Below are 19,252 nucleotides of genomic sequence, written 5' to 3' on the forward strand. Positions count from 1 at the left end.
GTTCATCCTCTTGGATTTGATAACATGATAACATCATTGCACATGGGGAACCAGAATTACTTATCAGCCAGTTGGGATGACTCCAGAAGACCAGAGGCATGCTTCATTTCTTCAGAGAAATCTTTATGATGGAAAACTGACAACATGCATGGCTGTATCTGCTTCCAGAGTCTCAGTGCAACCAGCCAGCCAACATTCCTGTTGTCCTTTTCCGTCCCAAAAACAATGCATTACAGCAATCCACCTGGTAACCGAGGAAAACATTGGACAGGTAACGTAGCACACCTGTGTTATACTTTCTGTGACTCGTAGAAATAGTCCTTCTGGGAATGGCACACCCACTGTGCGGAGGTATTTGTGGAAGTGAAATGAGAGGCAGTGCATAGAAAGTACCATTTAATGTATTAACTCACACTAGGAAAAAACAAACCACCAAAATACATTGAATGCAAACTCACGTGTTCAGGTGTCACAACCAGTATTTCTTTGAAATGTTTTAAACCTACGTTTACCATCACATTTGATAAATGTTGTAGTATTTAAGCACCCCTGCAAAATGACAATCGTCCATCACTACGTTATTTTCTTCTGTTCAGTAACTTCTTTATTTATGATATCTATATGCATCAAAATCGGGAACAATTCAATATCAGACACAAAGAGAACATTTTTAAATCTCTGTGGTCGTTACTTTTTTACTTTATGTTATTTTTTTATAAAGAAAGATCGAAAAAATAATTAATCTTATTAGTGGAACAAGAATGAAGGTCTGGGCTTGCCCTTGAGATGCAAGCAGTTTAACTACTGTTTCGCTGGTGCTGTTCTGCTGCAGCTGCACTGGAGAAATCCCACCGTGAAGGATGAGGAGGGATTGGGGTTTGAATGGCATTGCTTGCCATTTCTGCAGCTGTTTTCCTCTTTCCCATCCTCTCCCTCAGTGTCACCAGCTGAGTGCTTGTATATTTTAGATTTTTTCTTTCACATCGACATCTGAAGATGCAAAGAGTTTAATCTGCCAAATCAGCACTAAAAGTGAATATTGCAGATAGGAAAATGTACAGTGAACCTACAATAGGAGTCCAAACATACTATTTACTCAGTATCGTTTTAAGGAGTGGTTAGCAGTGTGGTTTGATTCTGTCTAACGCACCCCCCACTGTTTCCTGATCTGCACACTTCACAGACAGACATTTTTGTTTTGCTTAAATGGCACTTTACTTCACTAGTGACTACAATCTCTATATTATTGAAACCCCAGTGGAACTCTATCGAAGATTGCGTTTAAGGAGCACAGGCTGTGTAGCAGATGAAGTTTATCCTCTCACCACAGGATCTCCCAGCCCAGCCCCCGGGGCTCCCTGTTCACCCAGAACCAGGAGCCCGTTACAAGGCTGAGTCGCAGGCCCAGCCACACATGGGACGACTGGGCATCTTCAGACTCCCAGAATGCGTGGTACTGGTCCCTCTCTGAGAGGATACTGGCGAGGTCAGTGTGGTGAGATCGGCAGTAGTCCTGTGCTTCCTCCCATGTCCTGTTCAGCTTCACCAGGGTGATGTTGCGCTCCTCTGGAAAAACAGAAGATGAGACCCAGGAGATTGTGAAAGAGCACTGACATTTATCCAAAGGCAACCCTGACCTGTCACACCTAACCTTTAATAGGTCAAGAAACAATCACAGTTCTCCACTCCTGTGGGACCAATGGGCTGTAAGAATTTTACAACTTTAAGGCTAGTTGTGAGATCTGTTTTTTTTTCCTTTACCAAAACTGCATATAATAATTTGGAAATTATGGGGTCTGGGCTGCACAACCACCTTAGAAATTATTTAACACTTTGACTTCAACTCAGTCTCCCTCAACTGGCTTGGTTGATGGAATGGTAGAGCTGCAGGTCACCCCCCATTACCTCCTCAGCCAATCATCATAAAAACCTGACCAGCAGCTGTCACAGAGCGATGCGGAGCCTTTTAAAAAAAAAAAAAAAATTCTCTACCACATGTTGGAGATCGCACTCTATCAGACAACGGCCAACAACGAGAAGTTCTCACTGGCAGAGCAGAAGAAAGAAGCTGGCTGGATGCACGGCCAATTCTTCCATTTGCCTCCTTGCAGTTGGTCAAGGGACATCAGCACACAATCGTCAAGATCCAAGATCGGTTGGTAAGGGAGCCAGTTGGCAAACTTTGAGCTATCCCCGTCAGACCACACCCAGTTTTGTTGCACCCTTTTCAGTCCTATCCAAGCAATTGTTTCTTTAGTGTTACTTGATCTCTTCAAGAGCTCTGTAGTAACTTCATGGTTCTTAACAGGGACCAGGTCGGTGTAGGTCTTTCTGCAGTAGGTCTGGGCTGCACTCCAGCTCATTAGCCGGTCCACGTAATAGTACTCTCGGGTGTTGCATTCAGCGACTGCACAGATCCCTGAGGATCATGAGGCAAGATGGTTACATAGGCTAGCCTTTTGAATAGGACAGACAGAGCTGGTACAAGCCCCTGCCACAGTGAAATCAGACATACAAATCCCATAACAGGCTTCATAGGTTGAAATTTTGTTGCCCACCCTGATCAGGATTCGCCATGCAAAACTAGCCAAGAACTGCAACGGATGGGCGCCCTGAAGTTGGCGCGAGCTTAGCTTGGCTTGCTGAGCAATAGCGACCCCCTATGGCTTACTGTGGGCCTGTGAGCGGTAGGGTGAGATCAATGAGGGCAGCCTGACTCCTCTCTCCACTACCCTAGCTCCACTGCGTGCGCTATGCGTTTTCTGTGTGAAAGTATTATCGAGATTAATCAATGTCGTTACTGAACATTGTGTTGAATTTGTGCAAGCCTTCACACAGCTGGGTCAGAGCTCAAGGTGTTTATTGGTTGTGAATAACCTTATTGACCTGAGTGGCCAGCTCATTCAGCTTTTTCAAACCTCTCCTGTGTTTATCCTGTTATTCTGATATGCAATAGCAAAACAAAGAGATGCAACAGCAATTCCACATAGAACTCACCACAGAGCAAGAGGACTGCCTTATCGATAATGGTGCACTGCAAGCTGAAAAGCAACCGAAAGAAATAGAAGACATTAATCACCTGTTTATCACACACTGACCTAGTGAACCTTGAGTTATTTCCTGTCTCTCTTCCTCTCCCCGTCTCTGTCTACTTGTGATGCAGTAGAGCATTGCAAGAAATGTAAAAGCATGAAATCATTAGCCCTTAACGATGACAAAATTTTGCATTTTCTTGTAATCGAGTCTAAGAGGTACATAGAGTGCATCAACTGCATAAGTATAGAAAGTAACATAAATTATAATGCCCTACAATCTTAAACATGTTAATGATACTTAGTACATTAACTGTCAAATTGTTTATTTGAGTCAGTAACTGTAAGCCCAATATTTCCCAAAAGAAAAAGTGAAATATAAAGAAAAAGCTTCTCACAGTATAATGTGTTAGTGTTTGTGCTTTCAAAATATGTTCTTTCCATGCATTTGTACATGTGATGAAATACATTTCAAAGATACATTCACTTACTCTAATTACCTGACTATGTTTCCCTCGCAATTAGGTATTTTGGAGTATTCTGTTAATTTGTAATATGTGTGGCAAAAGAAGGTTCAGAATTGAATTGTTATTTTTCTTAATCGGCATTTGTTCAATGCTCCTTTGTTTCTAAAGCTCTATTATTGGAGACACTGGAAGATACAAATCAAATTATATTCAAATCAGTTGCTGCCTGAATATCCAGCCTGCAAACAACAACAACAACAACAACAAGGCAAGACTGAGAGGAGATTTCAGTCCTTAATACCCTGTGTTATAGCTTTGGAAAGGGACATTTGCATTTCCTATTAAATAACCAGGCTTGCCTCAAGCTTGTTTCAGGAATGGCAGATTCCAAACTTACCAAATTGCATGTAAATAAACAACAACTTTTGCTTACAGATTAGTAAGCAGGCCGTTTTCCTCGTTTACCAAATAATGCAGGAAAATAGTTTACAGTTTTGGTAAACATCAACATATCATTTGTCTGTATCTCTCTCTCCATCTATCAGATTTGCCTAGTTAGTTCACTCTCACTGTGTGATTCTTGTTTGTTGAACTCTTCTGACTTTTAAAGGACTAACTACTTTCTTGGAGCACGGACGACTGCCCCCGCCAAGCTGAACACAAACTAAAAGTTCAAACTAAAAGGAGCCGTGACGCACATAGTGACTATAACCACCGCCCCCCTTCCTTACACTATAGTCATGGAGACCTAGAGAAAATGTGCAGAAATAGTTTTGCTGACTTATTCACAGACTTGCCTGATACTAATCAATACCTAATTAATTAATTGATACCTAATACTAATCTTATCTCTCTGGGAGCTGCAGAGTCTATCTGAATAAGGAAATGAGCATCAATGTGCAATCTGCACAGCCAATGAATCAACTATGACTGTCAAAAAATTATCCTCTAGTAGTATGTTATAATTTAAAGGAAAGTAAAAAGAAAACACTGAAACAGATTTCTTACCTCCACTCCCAACACCCCTATACACACACACACTTTTCATATATCATAGAAACTATTTTCCGTATGCCAAAATCGGAATATATATGGAAATATATGGAATGTATTTTAAATATATTTAAGTCCATAACCCAAAGATGTATGTTATAGTTTGAAAATGTACAAGGCATTAATTCATAATTATAAATATGGTTAGAAATCTTTTCATTATAGTTTTGTATCATTTGTATCAATACTACAAATTCTTACAAAATATATAAATATACTTTAAATATGGAATACAGACTGAAACAAAATATATCCCTATTGCATATTTAAATACAAAAAAGTGGCCAATTGTGGCAAATAAATATTACAATCACACATTTGTACCGTACAGTATCTGAATATTACATATTTGCTTGGTTTGAGCCACAGTCACTCAATTACACTCAGATTGACAGGCCCAATCTTGTCCGATGCACACCGAGGATATGGTGCGGTCAGGGTGCTGTTTCCCTGGCTGTCTGGCCCGATGCTAGGAGACCCAGCGCTATAGGAAGAGGAAGCTGGATGCCTGCCATGCAAACACCCTGATACCTGAGTTTACTGGATGTCAGGAGCAATGCAAAGCTGGTTGCTCTCTGGAGCAGGGGTTTGTTTTGTCCTTGTCTCCAGGCCGTGACAACCAGGGCCAGTACCTAGGCCAGTGCTATGCAACACAGATAACATAGGCATCTGTAGACAGTGGAAGTCACTGGCGAAGACAATATATGAAAGCCAGTTAAGTGACTAATAAATAAATACATGTAAAATATGCAGCTGAAAACGAATTATATAGGCTTAATAGTAGACTTAAAACCCTAAACTGTGCTTTAAAACAATAGCATAACAATATTTATATTACAAAATGTATTTTTATAGCTTATGGCAGTAGTTCTCAACCCTGTTCCTGGAGGACCCCCCCCACCATGCTTTTTTTTTTGTTCCAACTAAGCTCTCAATTACTTAATTGAACAATGAATTGAAGTAAAATGTCACAATACATACTTCACTGTGCTTATGGGTACCAAGCACAGTGAAGTGTGTAGTTTGACATAACTAAATCTGCTGCACAATCAAGCAGTAGTGGCATTAAACCTACACACAATCTGATAATACACTATCCTTCACTTCCTCTCAAATTAACATCACCTTTTCTAACATAGTTGACATTCTTTCACCTACCAGCAGGCGGGGATAGAGACCCTGAATACTGTAGACTCACCCTAGATCTCTGTAGAGATTTCAATTTGTGCAGCACATAACTACTTAACTACTAATCATGAATACTTATAAATAATAATACAAGACAACAACTATATTTTACAAAGCCCCTTTAAAAGCAGGCACAACTTTCAAAGTGATTTACTACAACAGCAACAACAAAAACACAAGTGATAAAACATATGCAGTACACTCACAAGAACAAACAGGTAATAAAAACAGAAATCATCTAAGATCCAATGCTGCAGCAGTCACAATGTGACTCATTTATATGAAATAAGGAAAATAATGATTCATAGTAAAAAAGGAAGAGCAACTGAATCTGTGGTCAGAAGGTAATGACGTATAATTAACTGTAGTCTAAACAACATGTTTTGAAGAATAATGGAAGCGTAAAGTAAAATATCTGAAATGACAATAATGACCTGCTCTGCCTTTTACATTGAGGGGGTAAGCCTGAGGCTGGCAGGGCAGAGCAGTGATTAGTGCTGCTGCCTCACAGCTATTGGGACCTGGGTTCAATTCTGGCCTGGGATGTCTGCCTCTGTGGCCTATGCAGATTCTCCCCCTGGCTGCATTTGTATAAGTGTGGTGTGTGCTGGCCTGCAATGGACTGGTAAACTAGTATCCTGTCCAGGGTGTACCTTAATTTCAAACCTGATTTAAGTAGCCTACAGCCACCACAGCCAACTGTCCTGATTAGTTGTATATGACAGAATTACTGGAGTTATAGTCTCAAATGAATGTATCAATTAAGAAAAGAATCATGATATATATATGTGTGCATATATATTGATATAGCCTATCTCTATGTATTCTATGTCTCTACAGTAAATTAATGCACTCTTGGTTACAAATGCTCAAGTGAAGAATGTATGATGCGAATTATCGTGGGGAAGAGTTGTTGCCGGACAAACCCACCTTCTGCCACGGCCAGGGAAGAGCCCAGATCTCAATCCCATTGAGCACGTCTGAGACCTGTTGGACTGGAGGGTGAGGGCTAGGGCCATTCCCCCCAGAAATGCCCGGGAACTTGCAAGTGCCTTGGTGGAAGAGTGGGGTAACATCTCACAGCAAGAACTGGCAAATCTGGGTCAGTCCATGAGGAAGAGATGCACTGCAGGACTTAATGCAGCTGGTGGCCACAGCAGATACTGACTGTTACTTTTGATTTTGACCCCCCCAATGTCAGGGACACATTATTCCAGTTATGTTAGTCACATGTCTGTGAAACTTGTTCAGTTTATGTCTTAGTTGTTGAATCTTTTTATGTTCAAACAAATATTTACATGTTAAGTTTGCTGAAAATAAAAGCAGCTGAACGTGAGAGGACGTTTCTTTTTTTGCTGAGTATATAAGGCAATAACAAGACATGGGGAGACTGCTCGGAAGTGTAGTGCAAACTGACAAAACTTTGCAAAGCCTGGGATTCAGTGAGGGGTTTATACAGGGAGGTGCAGGGCGAATGGGAGCAGTGAGTGATTGCAGGCGTGCACGAGCAATTTGGGAATGCTGAGTGAATGAAGGGAGTTGGGAGAAATGTGCGGCAAGGAAGGGCGATATACAGTGGTGATAAAGTATAAGTGGTCGTGACACAGGTATGACACAAATGAGTAATACCATGGATAATATACTAGATTACAGAATATACTATATATTTTAAATACATTTTTTTACATTTTTATTCAGATACAAAACGACATCTGGAAATCCCTCACCCCTTTTTTATGTCAGGAAACAAAATAGTGGTTTAAATTTTAGCTTCTGTGATGTGGTTTGTAATAGACTGGCAGTGGTTACCCTACGTATGACTCTGTAAAGAAGTGCAAAGTACATTTTTTTACCACAGGGATTTTAGTTTTATCCTTTTTTTCATTTTCTTCTGTGTGTGTGTGTGAGATGCAGTATTATTGGTTATTGGGCAACTTTATCAAGCCTGTTTTCTCCTGCAATTGCCTCAGCTTTCCCCTTTGTTGACCTGTGATTCACGGATCTCCCGTCTAGTTCTGTTCGCCTGACCTCAGACCCTACGCCTGTTAATCTGACCACATTTCTGGATTGCCTCTACTAACCTGTTTGGCGGCCCTTGACCCTTCTGCCCATCCTTTGACTTTGCCTTTGCTGTGAACCTAGGTCCTCCTAAGCTGGTCTGGACTCTGGGATAGTTAGCAAACTTGTCAAAAAATAGATGGCTCAGCAGATACAATCTCGGCAGCACAGGCTATTCAGAGGGACTTAGATAATATTCAGTTGTTGGCCGACACCTGGCAGATGAAATTCAATGTGTACAAGTGCAAGGTATTACATGCAGGTAACAAAAATGTCCACTATAATTACACTATGGGAGGTACAGATCTAGATCTGAAGTAACGCATGAGAAAGACCTAGGAGTCTATGTGGACTCCTCACTTTCTCCATCCAAACAATGTGGGGAAGCAATAAAAAAGGTAAACAGGATGTTAGGGTATATTGTCAAAAGTGTAGAATTGAGAACAAGGGCAGTGATGTTCAGACTGTACAATGCGCTAGTTAGAGCTCATCTGGATACTGTGGACAGTTCTGGGCTCCACACTTCAAGAAAGATATCGCTGCTCTAGAGGCAGTTCAGAGGAGAGCAACCAGACTTATTCCAGGTCTGAAGGGAAAGTCCTACTGAGAGACTGAGGAACTGAACCTTTTCACCCTGGAACAGAGGAGACTATGTGGGGACTTGATTCAAGTCTTCAAAATCATGAAAGGCATCGACCACATCAAACCAGAGGAGCTTTTCCAGATCAGCAGGGACACACGCACCCGGGGACACAAATGGAAATTGGGCTTCAAGGCATTCAAGACAGAAAACAGGAGACACTTCTTCACACAGAGAGGCATCACAATCTGGAATAAACTACACAGCGATGTGGTAGAAGCTGAAAATTTGGGAACATTTAAAAATAGACTGGATAGGATCCTTGGATCACTTAGATATTAATGGCCTCCTCTTGTTTGTAAACTTTGTTATGTTGTAAATATTGAAAACTGCAGGCTCAAATCCCAGGGCTGCTGCTCCAGTACCTCTGCTCTCACACGGTGCAGGTGCAGCGCAGGCCGGCAGATGGCGGAGGCGGGTCGCCGAGGCGGGCGGCTCTGCTCTGCGCTGCCAGTGTCGCAAAGGAGCAGCGCGGCGGTGCAGTTTCGGATTGTAATCCCTGGGAAAGCCGAGATTTGCAGAGGGATCAAAATAAAAACAAACGGAATAAAAAGGCACCGCCGGGATGGAGTCAAAACACCAGCACAACGAATAACGATATGAAGGGCTGGCTGGGAAAATGGGCTTCACGATGAGCATCGGATAATCGTATGGATGTACACCTGGCATCTGGCAGGAGATTTGGGCATCTTTCTACCAATTCCCTTAGATTATTTTTATTTTAAACTAGTTTCGAAAGCGGAGGCGGCGCCGCGATCCCCGGCGTCGGCGTGGGTTCGCGCCCGGCAGGGAGGAGGCCCCAGGCGGCGGCACTGGGAACCCGAGAGCGGGGATAGGCCTGGGCGCCGGAAACTGGAATTGCGGTCGTGTTTTTCGGAACAAGGGAAGGACAAAATAAATAAATAAAATAATACGCATTGGGGAGTGAGAAGCGCATTGTGTGTAGATGGTGTTTGTATAGGCCGGGGATCTTTATAGACCGTTTCTTTATTTAAAACATAAAAAGGATCCACAAGCGCCTGCTCTCTTTTGATCTCTCCTGCGGTGTAACCTGTGCGCGTCGGGATATTATGGGATACAGTGGGTGTTTTGAAGTGGTTTTTGTGGCAGAAACACAATTGTGTGGTGTGCACGCACCTGCTGTGTTGTGTCGCTGAATGCACTGCTTTAGATTTGATTATATTACCGACATAAAGGCGAAACTGGAAAACAGAAATAAGCATTGCATTTACTGACATCATTCGCGTGCATGTCGTGTTTTGCTTGCAAACAATGAAAGGGTTATTCTGCAATGAAGCATATAGTTATTGCTGTTATTGAGACTTTGAAGACTGACCAACTAGCTATTTTTAATTGTTATTATTACAGTGGATCGTCTATTGTATCCCACTGCCGCTAGTTTCCATGCTACATTGATATACAGCCCATGGGTTGATTGAATGGGAGCTACATGGTGCTGTCAGTGTCCTTAGCTCCTGCTATACTGGAATAATCACAATGCTGCAGCTGAGACACCTCTAATTTTAGCACTAACACCAATTGTTACCCCTGGGGATTAACCGCACCGATCTGATGTAATTTGAAGTTTACAGCCAGGCAAGTTGCAGCTGCATTTGTTGCAAGCAAAGAGAGAAAGTTATGAATCATTGATAACCATATTTTCCACTGATAACACGGTGACTGGACCAACTGATCCGTTTCCTAGTCTAAACATTGACAATGGGTGAGGAGGAAGCTTTTCCCATTCGCTCCAGTGACATGCATCGCAGGGTGGGGATCCCAGTAGAAATGGGGTGTTAAATCTGTGCACACATGCCGCCAGAGAAAAAAAGCCAGGATTGCACGGTTTGGGGGAAATGTTGATGCTTGGAAATGGTGCAGACTGTTTAAAATGAAACTAAATCTGCACACCCTGGCAGTGCTTTGAGGAGTGGTGCTGCAACAAAGTTTTGAAACGGGCGATATTTGACTTCGTATTCAAGTGAGTTGTGCAGTCAAACATAGGGGTTTTATTTTATTTTAATTTTTTCCAGCTAATTTGTTTAGTTGCTTATTTATTTATGTTTTATATACATGTTTTAAATGCTACAAGGGAGATGGAAATGATACAAAAGGATCAAAACAAAAGGAAGTGTTTACTTGCCACTGTTTTTTGGTGACACCATCTTTCTTGGCTTGGATTTCTGTTACTTCGGACAGTTGGGAAATATAGCTGAACATATACATACTGACTTTTGTTTTTGAAGACTTTCGAAGACAAGGAAAGAAAAGTTGTTTGCACTTTATTTGGGGAGACTAACTGCACAAGAAAAGCAAAATGACTCTAATTTTAGCATCCTGACCCACCTCACAAGAACCTATCCCAGATACATTGAAACATTTTTCCTATTGGGTTTGGACTCGAAACAAGGACACTGGCTACATTGGACATAACCGGACTATAGCTATGAGCCTTCGAACTCCCACGTCGGCTCTGGACAGGTAAGGTTCATCAGATGGTGCATGCATATATCCATGACTAGTCTCCCCCCCCATTCTGAGTTTTTCTTCTTTTTTAATTATTTTTTATTTGATGTGTTCAATTAGTATTCCCATTGACTTGTCCAAGATCTGATTTGTGCAAAAAAGTGCTGAAAGGTTGAAAGAGCTGAAGCCAGTCAGGGTAAGTTTCATGAACTCCAAACTTCCTGTGTGTGTGTGTGTGTGTGTGTGTTAACCTCTCTAATACACACATTCAGACATATTCACTTCTTACAGAATTATACAATATTTTACCCCCCCTCAATAAATCCATAAATGCAGTGGATGTTGCTGATGATTGATATGAACTTGTTGTAGTCTTGGTGGTTTGTGGCAGGTGTGCATGGTAGTCCTATTTTAATTTAACTTCCATCAATTACATCTGAATTATCATTTGAGCCTCTAGGAACCCCCTACTGTTCTGTACAAAGAGGGGAAAAAATAAAGAGTTGACATAGCCCAGGAATGGCCTAACGTCTCGTATTAGAGCGGGGGTTGCGGATGTGTGACTTCCGCTTGTGTGCACATCCCCATTGACGTCAGCATTGGATCCTGTAAAAAAAAAAAAAAAAAATGTACTGCTCCTTGACAGTTGTATCCTTCCTTGAAGTGGGCTGTCTGGTCATTGCAATTCAGGCTGAGGAGAAGCAGGGTTTTCTGCTCGTTATGTCCCACAGTGATTACAGTGCTCTGGTCAGTTTTATTCAGCCACTAATTCATACACTTCGTCCTGCATGAGAATTAGTTGGCCTTGATGTGTCCAGGCTGTGTTTATCCTTTGTTCAACAGATTTCTCTTATGTATAAACCTAAGGCTGTTTTTTCTGGTGTCCCCTCATATGATTATTTATCACTTTACCCAAGATTAATAGGCAGCCTAGAAATGTTTGCACATCAAGGGAAAGTAGGTATGAGTGAGTTAATAAGCCTTTTTGATGTCTTCCTTGTGGTAACATTTACGGATGTTTTGACACAAACAGACTAAGACAACAGCTGATAGGTTTCCTGTTGCTGCATTCTGGGAATTCTTGGCATTTGTCACCTGGTTCGGCTAACTGGTGTGTCCAGGTGGTTTAAAAACAAAAGTTTCAAATTCCTATGAAGCATCGAGGAGAAGGAAGTACGAAATGTGAAATGGAGAGGCCAAACTGCACAGGACGATTGTTAGGTTTCATGGTGGTGAATATTGGGTCAGAGAGGGAGAGAAACCTGCACAATCACACTTTCGTTTCGACTTTGAATTTGCTCGGCCTTGATCGAATGCCAAAACGGCTTTCAAATTAAAGTCTTAGTTGGCTAATTGCACCTGGAATAACTTGTCATCTTTGCAACAGGAATTACAAGTCCATTTAAATTCCTCCTGTTAACCAAATGCAATTGCTCATTTGTTTTTTGTAATGTTTATTGTGTCACCTGTTGTAGTTACTTCCTGAATCTCTCCCAGTTTTCATTCTGCTTTACAGTTCCCGCAGTGGGGCAAAATATTAACTTTGGTTCTGCCCCCCAGTCCTTTCAGTCCTGAGCAGTTGTCTGGTGGAAGGGGGTGAGGTTTTAAAGTGAGATTGGCCAGTTAGCATCCCTACACAGTCCTAAGTGCATTCAATGAATAAAAACAAAACTACTTTGTGCCACCATCGCCTTTTTGGCTGTGTTTCATAGTTTACATTTATTTCACATGCTTTTTGTTGTTGTTATGTCGTTGAGCATTTTGGCTACGTGTGGTAGCAGAAAACCCCATTTCTGACCTTAGGAGTCCGTGGGAATGAAGTCTTTAACCCTGTGCTGTAATGCTCTTGTGGGTGATGGCAGCTGTAACGGGAAAGGGTCAGGGAAGCGTTCCCAGAAGATGGACGTGGGCTGGGGCTAGGGTTGTGTCGAGGAACCGCTCGACTGCTCTTTACTGTAAGGCAGTGATAAAGATCCGGTACTATAAAAGGAAGGCAGTCATAAGATTATAATACAGCTTGATTTGTATTGCTTCATGTTATTGCTTTATATATATATATTATGCATCTTATTTTTAAGTCTGCATTCTATTCTTTAGACAACAGATACCAAAGATGCTTTACGTTTCATCTGCAAAGATTTAGTAGATTAAAAATAAAATAAGATTGTACCTGTTTTCTCAAGAATGAGTTAAAAAGATTAATCTTAAGCCGTACAATTTAGTTTTCATGTTTTATTTACTTACTGATTTATCAACCTTTTTCCATTTATAGTATGTCATTAAGTGGGAGATTACCCACTGTTACACTTTGCTTTATTGTTTTATGAATACATTTGGATATACAGACCAACTCACTGATGAATGATAAGGACACTGTGATAGGTGATGGCTAGGACACGTCCATTTAGAGCCTGAATTCGTTCAGAGGCAGCATTACGTATATCCCCTGTGGAAGCATCCTGCTCTTCCAGAAAGTTAGTGTCCGACAAACTGCTGCAGAGGATCAGACAGAAGGCCTGAAACAGGTGTCTGAAACTCGGTTCCCGCAGGGCCGCCTTGTTCTCCGTTTTCCATTCAAGCTGGAGCTCTCATTCGCTTAATCAGTTAGACGCATCTTATATTGTTTTATGGTCTGAAAACAACCTGAAATGGTTTTTATTTTTAAATATTGTTCATCATTCAAGAGGCACCGCCTGCAATATATTTTTCAGTGTGTAAGGAAGTATTAAATCCATTCAGGCAATCGGACCATTGAAGCAACTGGGGAAACTGGATGGACCAAAAGATGGAAGCAGCCTGCTGGCCCCCCAAGAGATGGGGTTGAGACCTCTGGCCTAAAATAGTTATTTTAAGAAAAAGGGTGATCTGCAGGCCCACCACCCACTAAGCACCAAGAACCAGAAGCACTCGGCGAAGTTATGTGTCATGACGTTACGGCAGGGAAAATGTTTTGGGTGTCACGGGTTTCCTCAGGGGTAACTCCTCTCCCTGGTGTTTTTTTTTTTTTTTTTTTTTTTTTTTTTTTTAATATATATAACGATGGGGGGCAGACCCATCCTATCCCCCGATTCACCCAGCTCAGAAGGTCAGACCTCCCACTGCAGCTGACGTCCAACCTGTGGTGACCGCCAAGAAAAACAATTACAAGTAAAAATGTATTCCAGGGCCTTCTCCTTTAACCTCCGTCAGGCCTTGGGTTATTCAGTTTGAGATCTGTAACAACCATGGCTACATTAAAAATACATTAAAAATGGGAGATGTTTGTTTTGTTCGCAGGCCCTCTCTGTAGGTGTACCACAAAGTCTCTGGGGAGGTTTGAATGACGTATTGGTAAGGAATGCATTGAGCAAGTGGAGTCTGACCGCAAATCAAATATGTTTAAAGATAAACAAATGCTTTTATTTATTACAAAAAATAATAATAGTAAGGAATTCATCTATGGGAGTTTTATATGTCAAAGCAATACCATGGTTGTGGTCCTTTGGGGCAAAAAGGAATGTTTAAAAACGCGACCCCACCATGGAGAAATATTAGGAGCTTCTGTCTTTGGTCTCATAATTCAGATGCCCAATGGTCTCTGTACTGTACAGGGTGGGGGAGGGGGAGGCGTGCTCTGCAGGAACCGAAACTTGTGCTGGCTTTTCCTCCTTTCTTTCCAGACCTCAGATTAAAGGCTGGTGCTGCTGGAGGGGAATTACCTGAGCTTAATCATTAACCCCATCAAGATAAACGGATCGCTGCGCCACATTTGCATCTGAAGCGTTTGCACAGCGATGCTAGCTCGGGGCTTTGCGAGACTCACCGTCTTCCCGCTTTCGGACAGGGCTGCCAATCGGAGCCATCTCTCGTATGTGTGCATGGAGCTAGCATTGATTGAATGGGGTTTTAGGGTCTCGTTTTCCTCTATGTGGCTCTTGCCCTTGCAAGAAAAGTAAAAAGAGGAAGAAACAGTAGAGAGAGGCAGGTGAAGGGAGCTTGGCATTTGTTTTACAAAACTAACATTGTTTTCAATGTGTGCCTGTTTTAAAAGGCTCTGACTGTAAGGGGGAAGACCAGTTTAATTTTCCTTTACCTTCATGTACATAAAGGAGTGTTTTGGGGGTTTATCTTACGGCGATCACAGAAAGATAAATGTGAGAGTGGTAGTCCTTCAAGTCATTCAATTTGAACATTGTTGTCACAGCTGTTTTTTTTTTTTCTACCCCTGTTCTTACACTGTTGCTCCACAAGACAGGTGAGGCTTGTAACCGCACACTTTGACAGCTTCCCGATAAGAAATGTGATCAGGATATATCATCTAGAGTAGCAGGCTGTAGTCTGCAGTCTTTTTAAAAGTTATTACTTTCTTCCCAGGGCCCGTGCTACTGCGATAAGAGGAAGTTTATAGTTTTTAGATTAGTTGTTTAGAAAAGGGACTTTTGTCTCTTGCAGATGTACACTTACCCTTTGCTTACTGGAAATGCGTAATCGCTTCCGTCAGCACAGCGAGAAGCAGACTCTCTTCTACGTGAGGTCCAGTAAGATACCTGAACTGATTCTGTTGTTATCTGCCGAGTATTCCCCAATTGCAGTCACCAATTACGTTTTCCACAGAAGTATGCGCTTTGTGTCTCGTCCGCTTCAGTGATGACTTATGTGCTTATGGCAATTGTTTACACCTGATTATGTTTTTTTTTTTTTTTTTGTAAATGTGCAAGAAACTCACAGCTGTGCTTTCTATCAATCTCTATCCAGGCTTGCTTTCCTTGTGTTGTCCTCTAGTCCACATACCTAGAAAGAGGATTTCAGCCAGTCACGATTGCATAACTGAGCCATCAGATAGTATGAAGCAGTTTTCTCTACTGTGCGCCAATAGCTCTGTCTCAGGTGTCAAGTTAGTAATGTGTTACTACTGTAGTAATGTAGCATCAGGGTTTGGTCCAACAATTTTTCTTTCTTTCCAACATAAATTACCCATTGAACACCTGATTTCTCTCCCATTTCCGCTTACAAACTAGTTTACAACTCGAAGGGTGCAGGGAAATTCTGAATTCTGAAGCTTGAATTTGGATAGATATACAGGGACTGATGTCAGGCCTTCTTGTTGTTTAATCACTGTCTCTATGTATCTATGTATGTATGTATGTATGTCTCTCTCTCTGGGTCTATATATGTATATATACATGTGTGTCTTGATTCTGTTTTGTTTCTCTTCTACCCACAATGCTTTTTCGCCCACTCTCTGTGTCTTTATCTTCCTGTGTGTGTCTCCTCACATGGCGCCAGATCAGCCAGTAAGAGACATTCTCACCTGCCCAGGTAGGATTTTTCATTGCACCTGTGGCAAAAGCTACTGAAACAATTTTAGAGCCATGTTTCAGACTCTGTAAAGCCTTTTTTTGACAGCAAATTATAGATATACTCTACTGTATAAACTGTCAGAACTAATCGTATATTTTACAGAATGTCACTGATCCTGCATTATTAATAATAATAATAATAATATTTTAAATTTCTTAGCATTCCTCCCCACCTCAGTGTGTCTTCTTCGTTAGGTGTGTATTTTCACTTTGAATTTAAAAAAGATACTTCTTCGGACACTGGGATAGCCAGACAAGAGTTGGTAAGATCTTGATTCTAAATCAGTTTGTTTACTATATAAATTAGCTTGCATGTCTGTCTGTTTATTCCCAGTCTCCCCACGTCTTCAAGCTGGTTCTATGAGTCATTTGTTCCCACCAGCCATTGAGACAGAGAGCTAAACTATTGGATTACATCTGGAGTATCATCAGCTTCCTTTGCCAACTGCCCCCCCTCCACCAAACCCCCCCATAACAGTGTACAAGCCAAGCAAAGGAAGAACCATATGGCGGCCTGTATATAAACTATATATTACATATAGTGCAAATATTAATTGGTGTATTAATGTAGTTAAAACAAAGGTCTTTGTATGTTCGCTCAGGATTGTGGACTACTCAGAGACAAATTACAGTGTGTTTGTGTTTGTGTGTGGGGCGATGGGGTTGTCTGTAGAGAGAGCAGGGCCGTGGCATATTAAAATGAACACCCGACCCGGGAAATAAGTGCAGTTTCTCCACATCCAGTGGTGTAATTTTTGCTTGGATTTGGGCCTGTCAGGATTCACAAGTTCTCACTCTGATGTGTTGGTTGGTGCTTGTGTTGTCGGTGTAGCTCGTACCGTGCCGGCCCTCTATGCGTGGTTCTTTCCCCATTCCATAGCTGGAGATCTAGACAGATAAAAGTAATCTGATCGCAATCCCATTTATCAGTTTGTTTCAGAAAAAAACATCTTTGTAAAGCTTGGCTTAGATTAAACAACCAACCACTGTCCCAACTGCTTATATTAGTAAAGCGTGACTTTTTTTTGCGGAGAAGCAGAGGTTCAATGTACAACCCCAGTCCACTTTCGGCATCTCTGCTCTCGATGCTGGGAAGGGAGGTCAGGTTGAGACATGTGGCATTGGTTTTCCAGGCATTCAGGTTTCCAAGTCGCGTGACTCCATTTCGTACGCCTCTTTTGAGGCTTGATGAGCTTCAGAAACGTCCATGCATGTTGGCTTGGGGGAGACAAAGGCAACTCCTGCAGAGACAGCAATTTTTAAATAAAATAAGATTTAAAATTCATCCTACATTGTCTGATTATAATGATGTAGTGACCAAAGGGTAACTTTTGGATCACATGAGAAAGTAATGTGGTCATTTCTATGCTTATGGGTTGGCTAACTGCTGACCTTGCAGGGTCCCAGTCATGCTGTTCCTGTTTATTTTATTTTCAAACACGTTAAAGCAGAAAACTCAGCACTTATGAAACTGATGCAAGTCTAGGGAGAGAGTTTCTCGTTTTCTCTAGTAACCTAGTAAATTGATAATTTCCCCATTACCCATGAGACCCAGACAATTAATTGTTCTCTGATACGAGAAGTGTGCCTCCAGTCCAGTGCGGTACAGGCCTGCTTCAGTCTGCTGAGCATTTCTCAACAATTGTGCCATGATACAAACGTGACACCAAAACATTGAAGGTACCCATGTATTCAATATTGTATTTTTCTCATTTAAAAGTACACGTCCCATTTATTTAATTGAATTGTGTGCTGCAAAATATTTTAAGTAGTTTACCTAATAGTTTACCTAACTGCTGACGTCTTCACTTCATACAGGGATGAAGATGAATTAATCTTACACTTGACTAATCAGAATCTGAATTCTGGCTTTTAGTGGCAAGTTGAGAGTCGGTACAGTTATATTACATCAGTGCGTTTCCTTCCCCATTTTAGGCCTGAATGACCGCTGAAATCCTAGCCATCGCCAAAATCTAAACCTAGGTCTACACAAATCTGCACCCAAATCCAATAGAAAACAGAACCCCAAACCTTAATGAAAGCCAAGGGGATTCAAACACTAGTCTGGACTAATATGTAACCCAAATTCAATCACATGATTTAATTTATAAGCTAAATGTAGCAAAATTACTCAAAATACTGTTCTTTAAACAACCAAAATTTAACCGTAACATATTCATCCGTATCCCTAATGAAAACAAATCCTGGTCTTATTTCCTTTATTATAGTGAGATTTTTCTGAACCTCCCAGTCTTGAATGTATGTATGTCGATTTAATTTGCCTCGCCGCTAAATAATACTCGGTACCTTCAGCCTGAACACTGCCGTGCAGAGCCACCAAGAGTGACCTCACTGTACGCACCACTGTATTACATCACACAGTTACTAACCCGTGTTGAAGCTTGAGCAGGTTGATAACCACTGGGCTAATGTATGGCGGGATGCTGCCAAAAAGTTGTCCTCTGCTTGAAGCAATCCTCTGCATTTTTCATAACACCATAAAATCAAATACAATTGATGTCACTTTTTCAATTTGTTAGTTTTGTGAATCCTTTTTTTGTGACCTTTTTATGTATTTTATTTCCTTCTCTCTCCCTTTCTCTTACTCTGTCCTTTTCATGCCTTCCATCAGCCCTCTCGCAGCCTGGTAAGTGTCCAACAGTAAAAAAACAAAATAAACAGTGTCTTTTTTTTTTTGCATGTCAGACAATTACGTTGGGGGGGGACAGGGGACTGACGGACTTTGCCTTGTTCTTAAAAAGCATTTCTTCCTTGTTCTGCATTGTTTCCTTCTCTCTTTCTCTCTCTCTCTAACATCATTATTTGAGCAATTGTTCTCATTTGTTATGTGTTCTTGCTCGTTCTTATTCTCGCACTGTTTTTGACTGTGCCTGCCAATGTGTTTATAGCACGGAAAGCGCCGTGCATGTTGCTTTGCATAGCATAGGTCTCCCAGCTGTGTGACGGGAGCTTGATATGGCAGTGCCGTTGTCTGTTGTGTGTTTTTTT

General features: G+C 41.4%; 2 protein-coding genes across 6 annotated transcripts in view; one reads left to right on the plus strand and one right to left on the minus strand.

Annotated features, from left to right (window-relative positions):
• Positions 1-1,305: 1,305 nt before the first annotated feature.
• LOC136768733 (putative C-type lectin domain family 20 member A) lies at positions 1,306-4,999 on the minus strand. Of its 2 annotated transcripts, XR_010822019.1 has the most exons (3): positions 4,898-4,999; positions 2,998-3,041; positions 1,306-1,566 (listed from the first exon to the last, which is right to left on the minus strand). XR_010822019.1 is itself a non-coding variant. In XM_066723087.1 (2 exons), exons 1-2 carry the CDS (start codon positions 2,124-2,126, stop codon positions 1,322-1,324), a joined length of 324 nt encoding a protein of 107 aa, XP_066579184.1. In that variant the 5' UTR covers positions 2,127-2,300; the 3' UTR covers positions 1,306-1,321. The 2 variants fall into 2 exon arrangements, 1 of the variants encoding a protein (XP_066579184.1); XM_066723087.1 differs by lacking the exons at positions 2,998-3,041; positions 4,898-4,999 and adding an exon at positions 2,048-2,300.
• A 3,875-nt stretch (positions 5,000-8,874) lies between these two features.
• arhgef11 (Rho guanine nucleotide exchange factor (GEF) 11) overlaps positions 8,875-19,252 on the plus strand; it is a 34,978-nt gene continuing 24,600 nt past the window's right edge. For 3 of the 4 annotated variants that reach the window (XM_066723088.1, XM_066723091.1, XM_066723090.1), the window contains exons 1-2: positions 8,875-10,919; positions 18,876-18,890. In XM_066723088.1, the coding sequence (XP_066579185.1) occupies positions 10,885-10,919; positions 18,876-18,890 (50 nt within the window). In that variant the 5' untranslated portion in view covers positions 8,875-10,884. The remainder of the gene's footprint in view (positions 10,920-18,875; positions 18,891-19,252) is intronic. The other variant, XM_066723089.1, reaches the window with a different exon arrangement.

The sequence above is a fragment of the Amia ocellicauda genome, chromosome 14, assembly GCF_036373705.1.
Source record: "Amia ocellicauda isolate fAmiCal2 chromosome 14, fAmiCal2.hap1, whole genome shotgun sequence".
In the NCBI taxonomy this organism is placed as follows: Eukaryota; Metazoa; Chordata; class Actinopteri; order Amiiformes; family Amiidae; genus Amia; species Amia ocellicauda.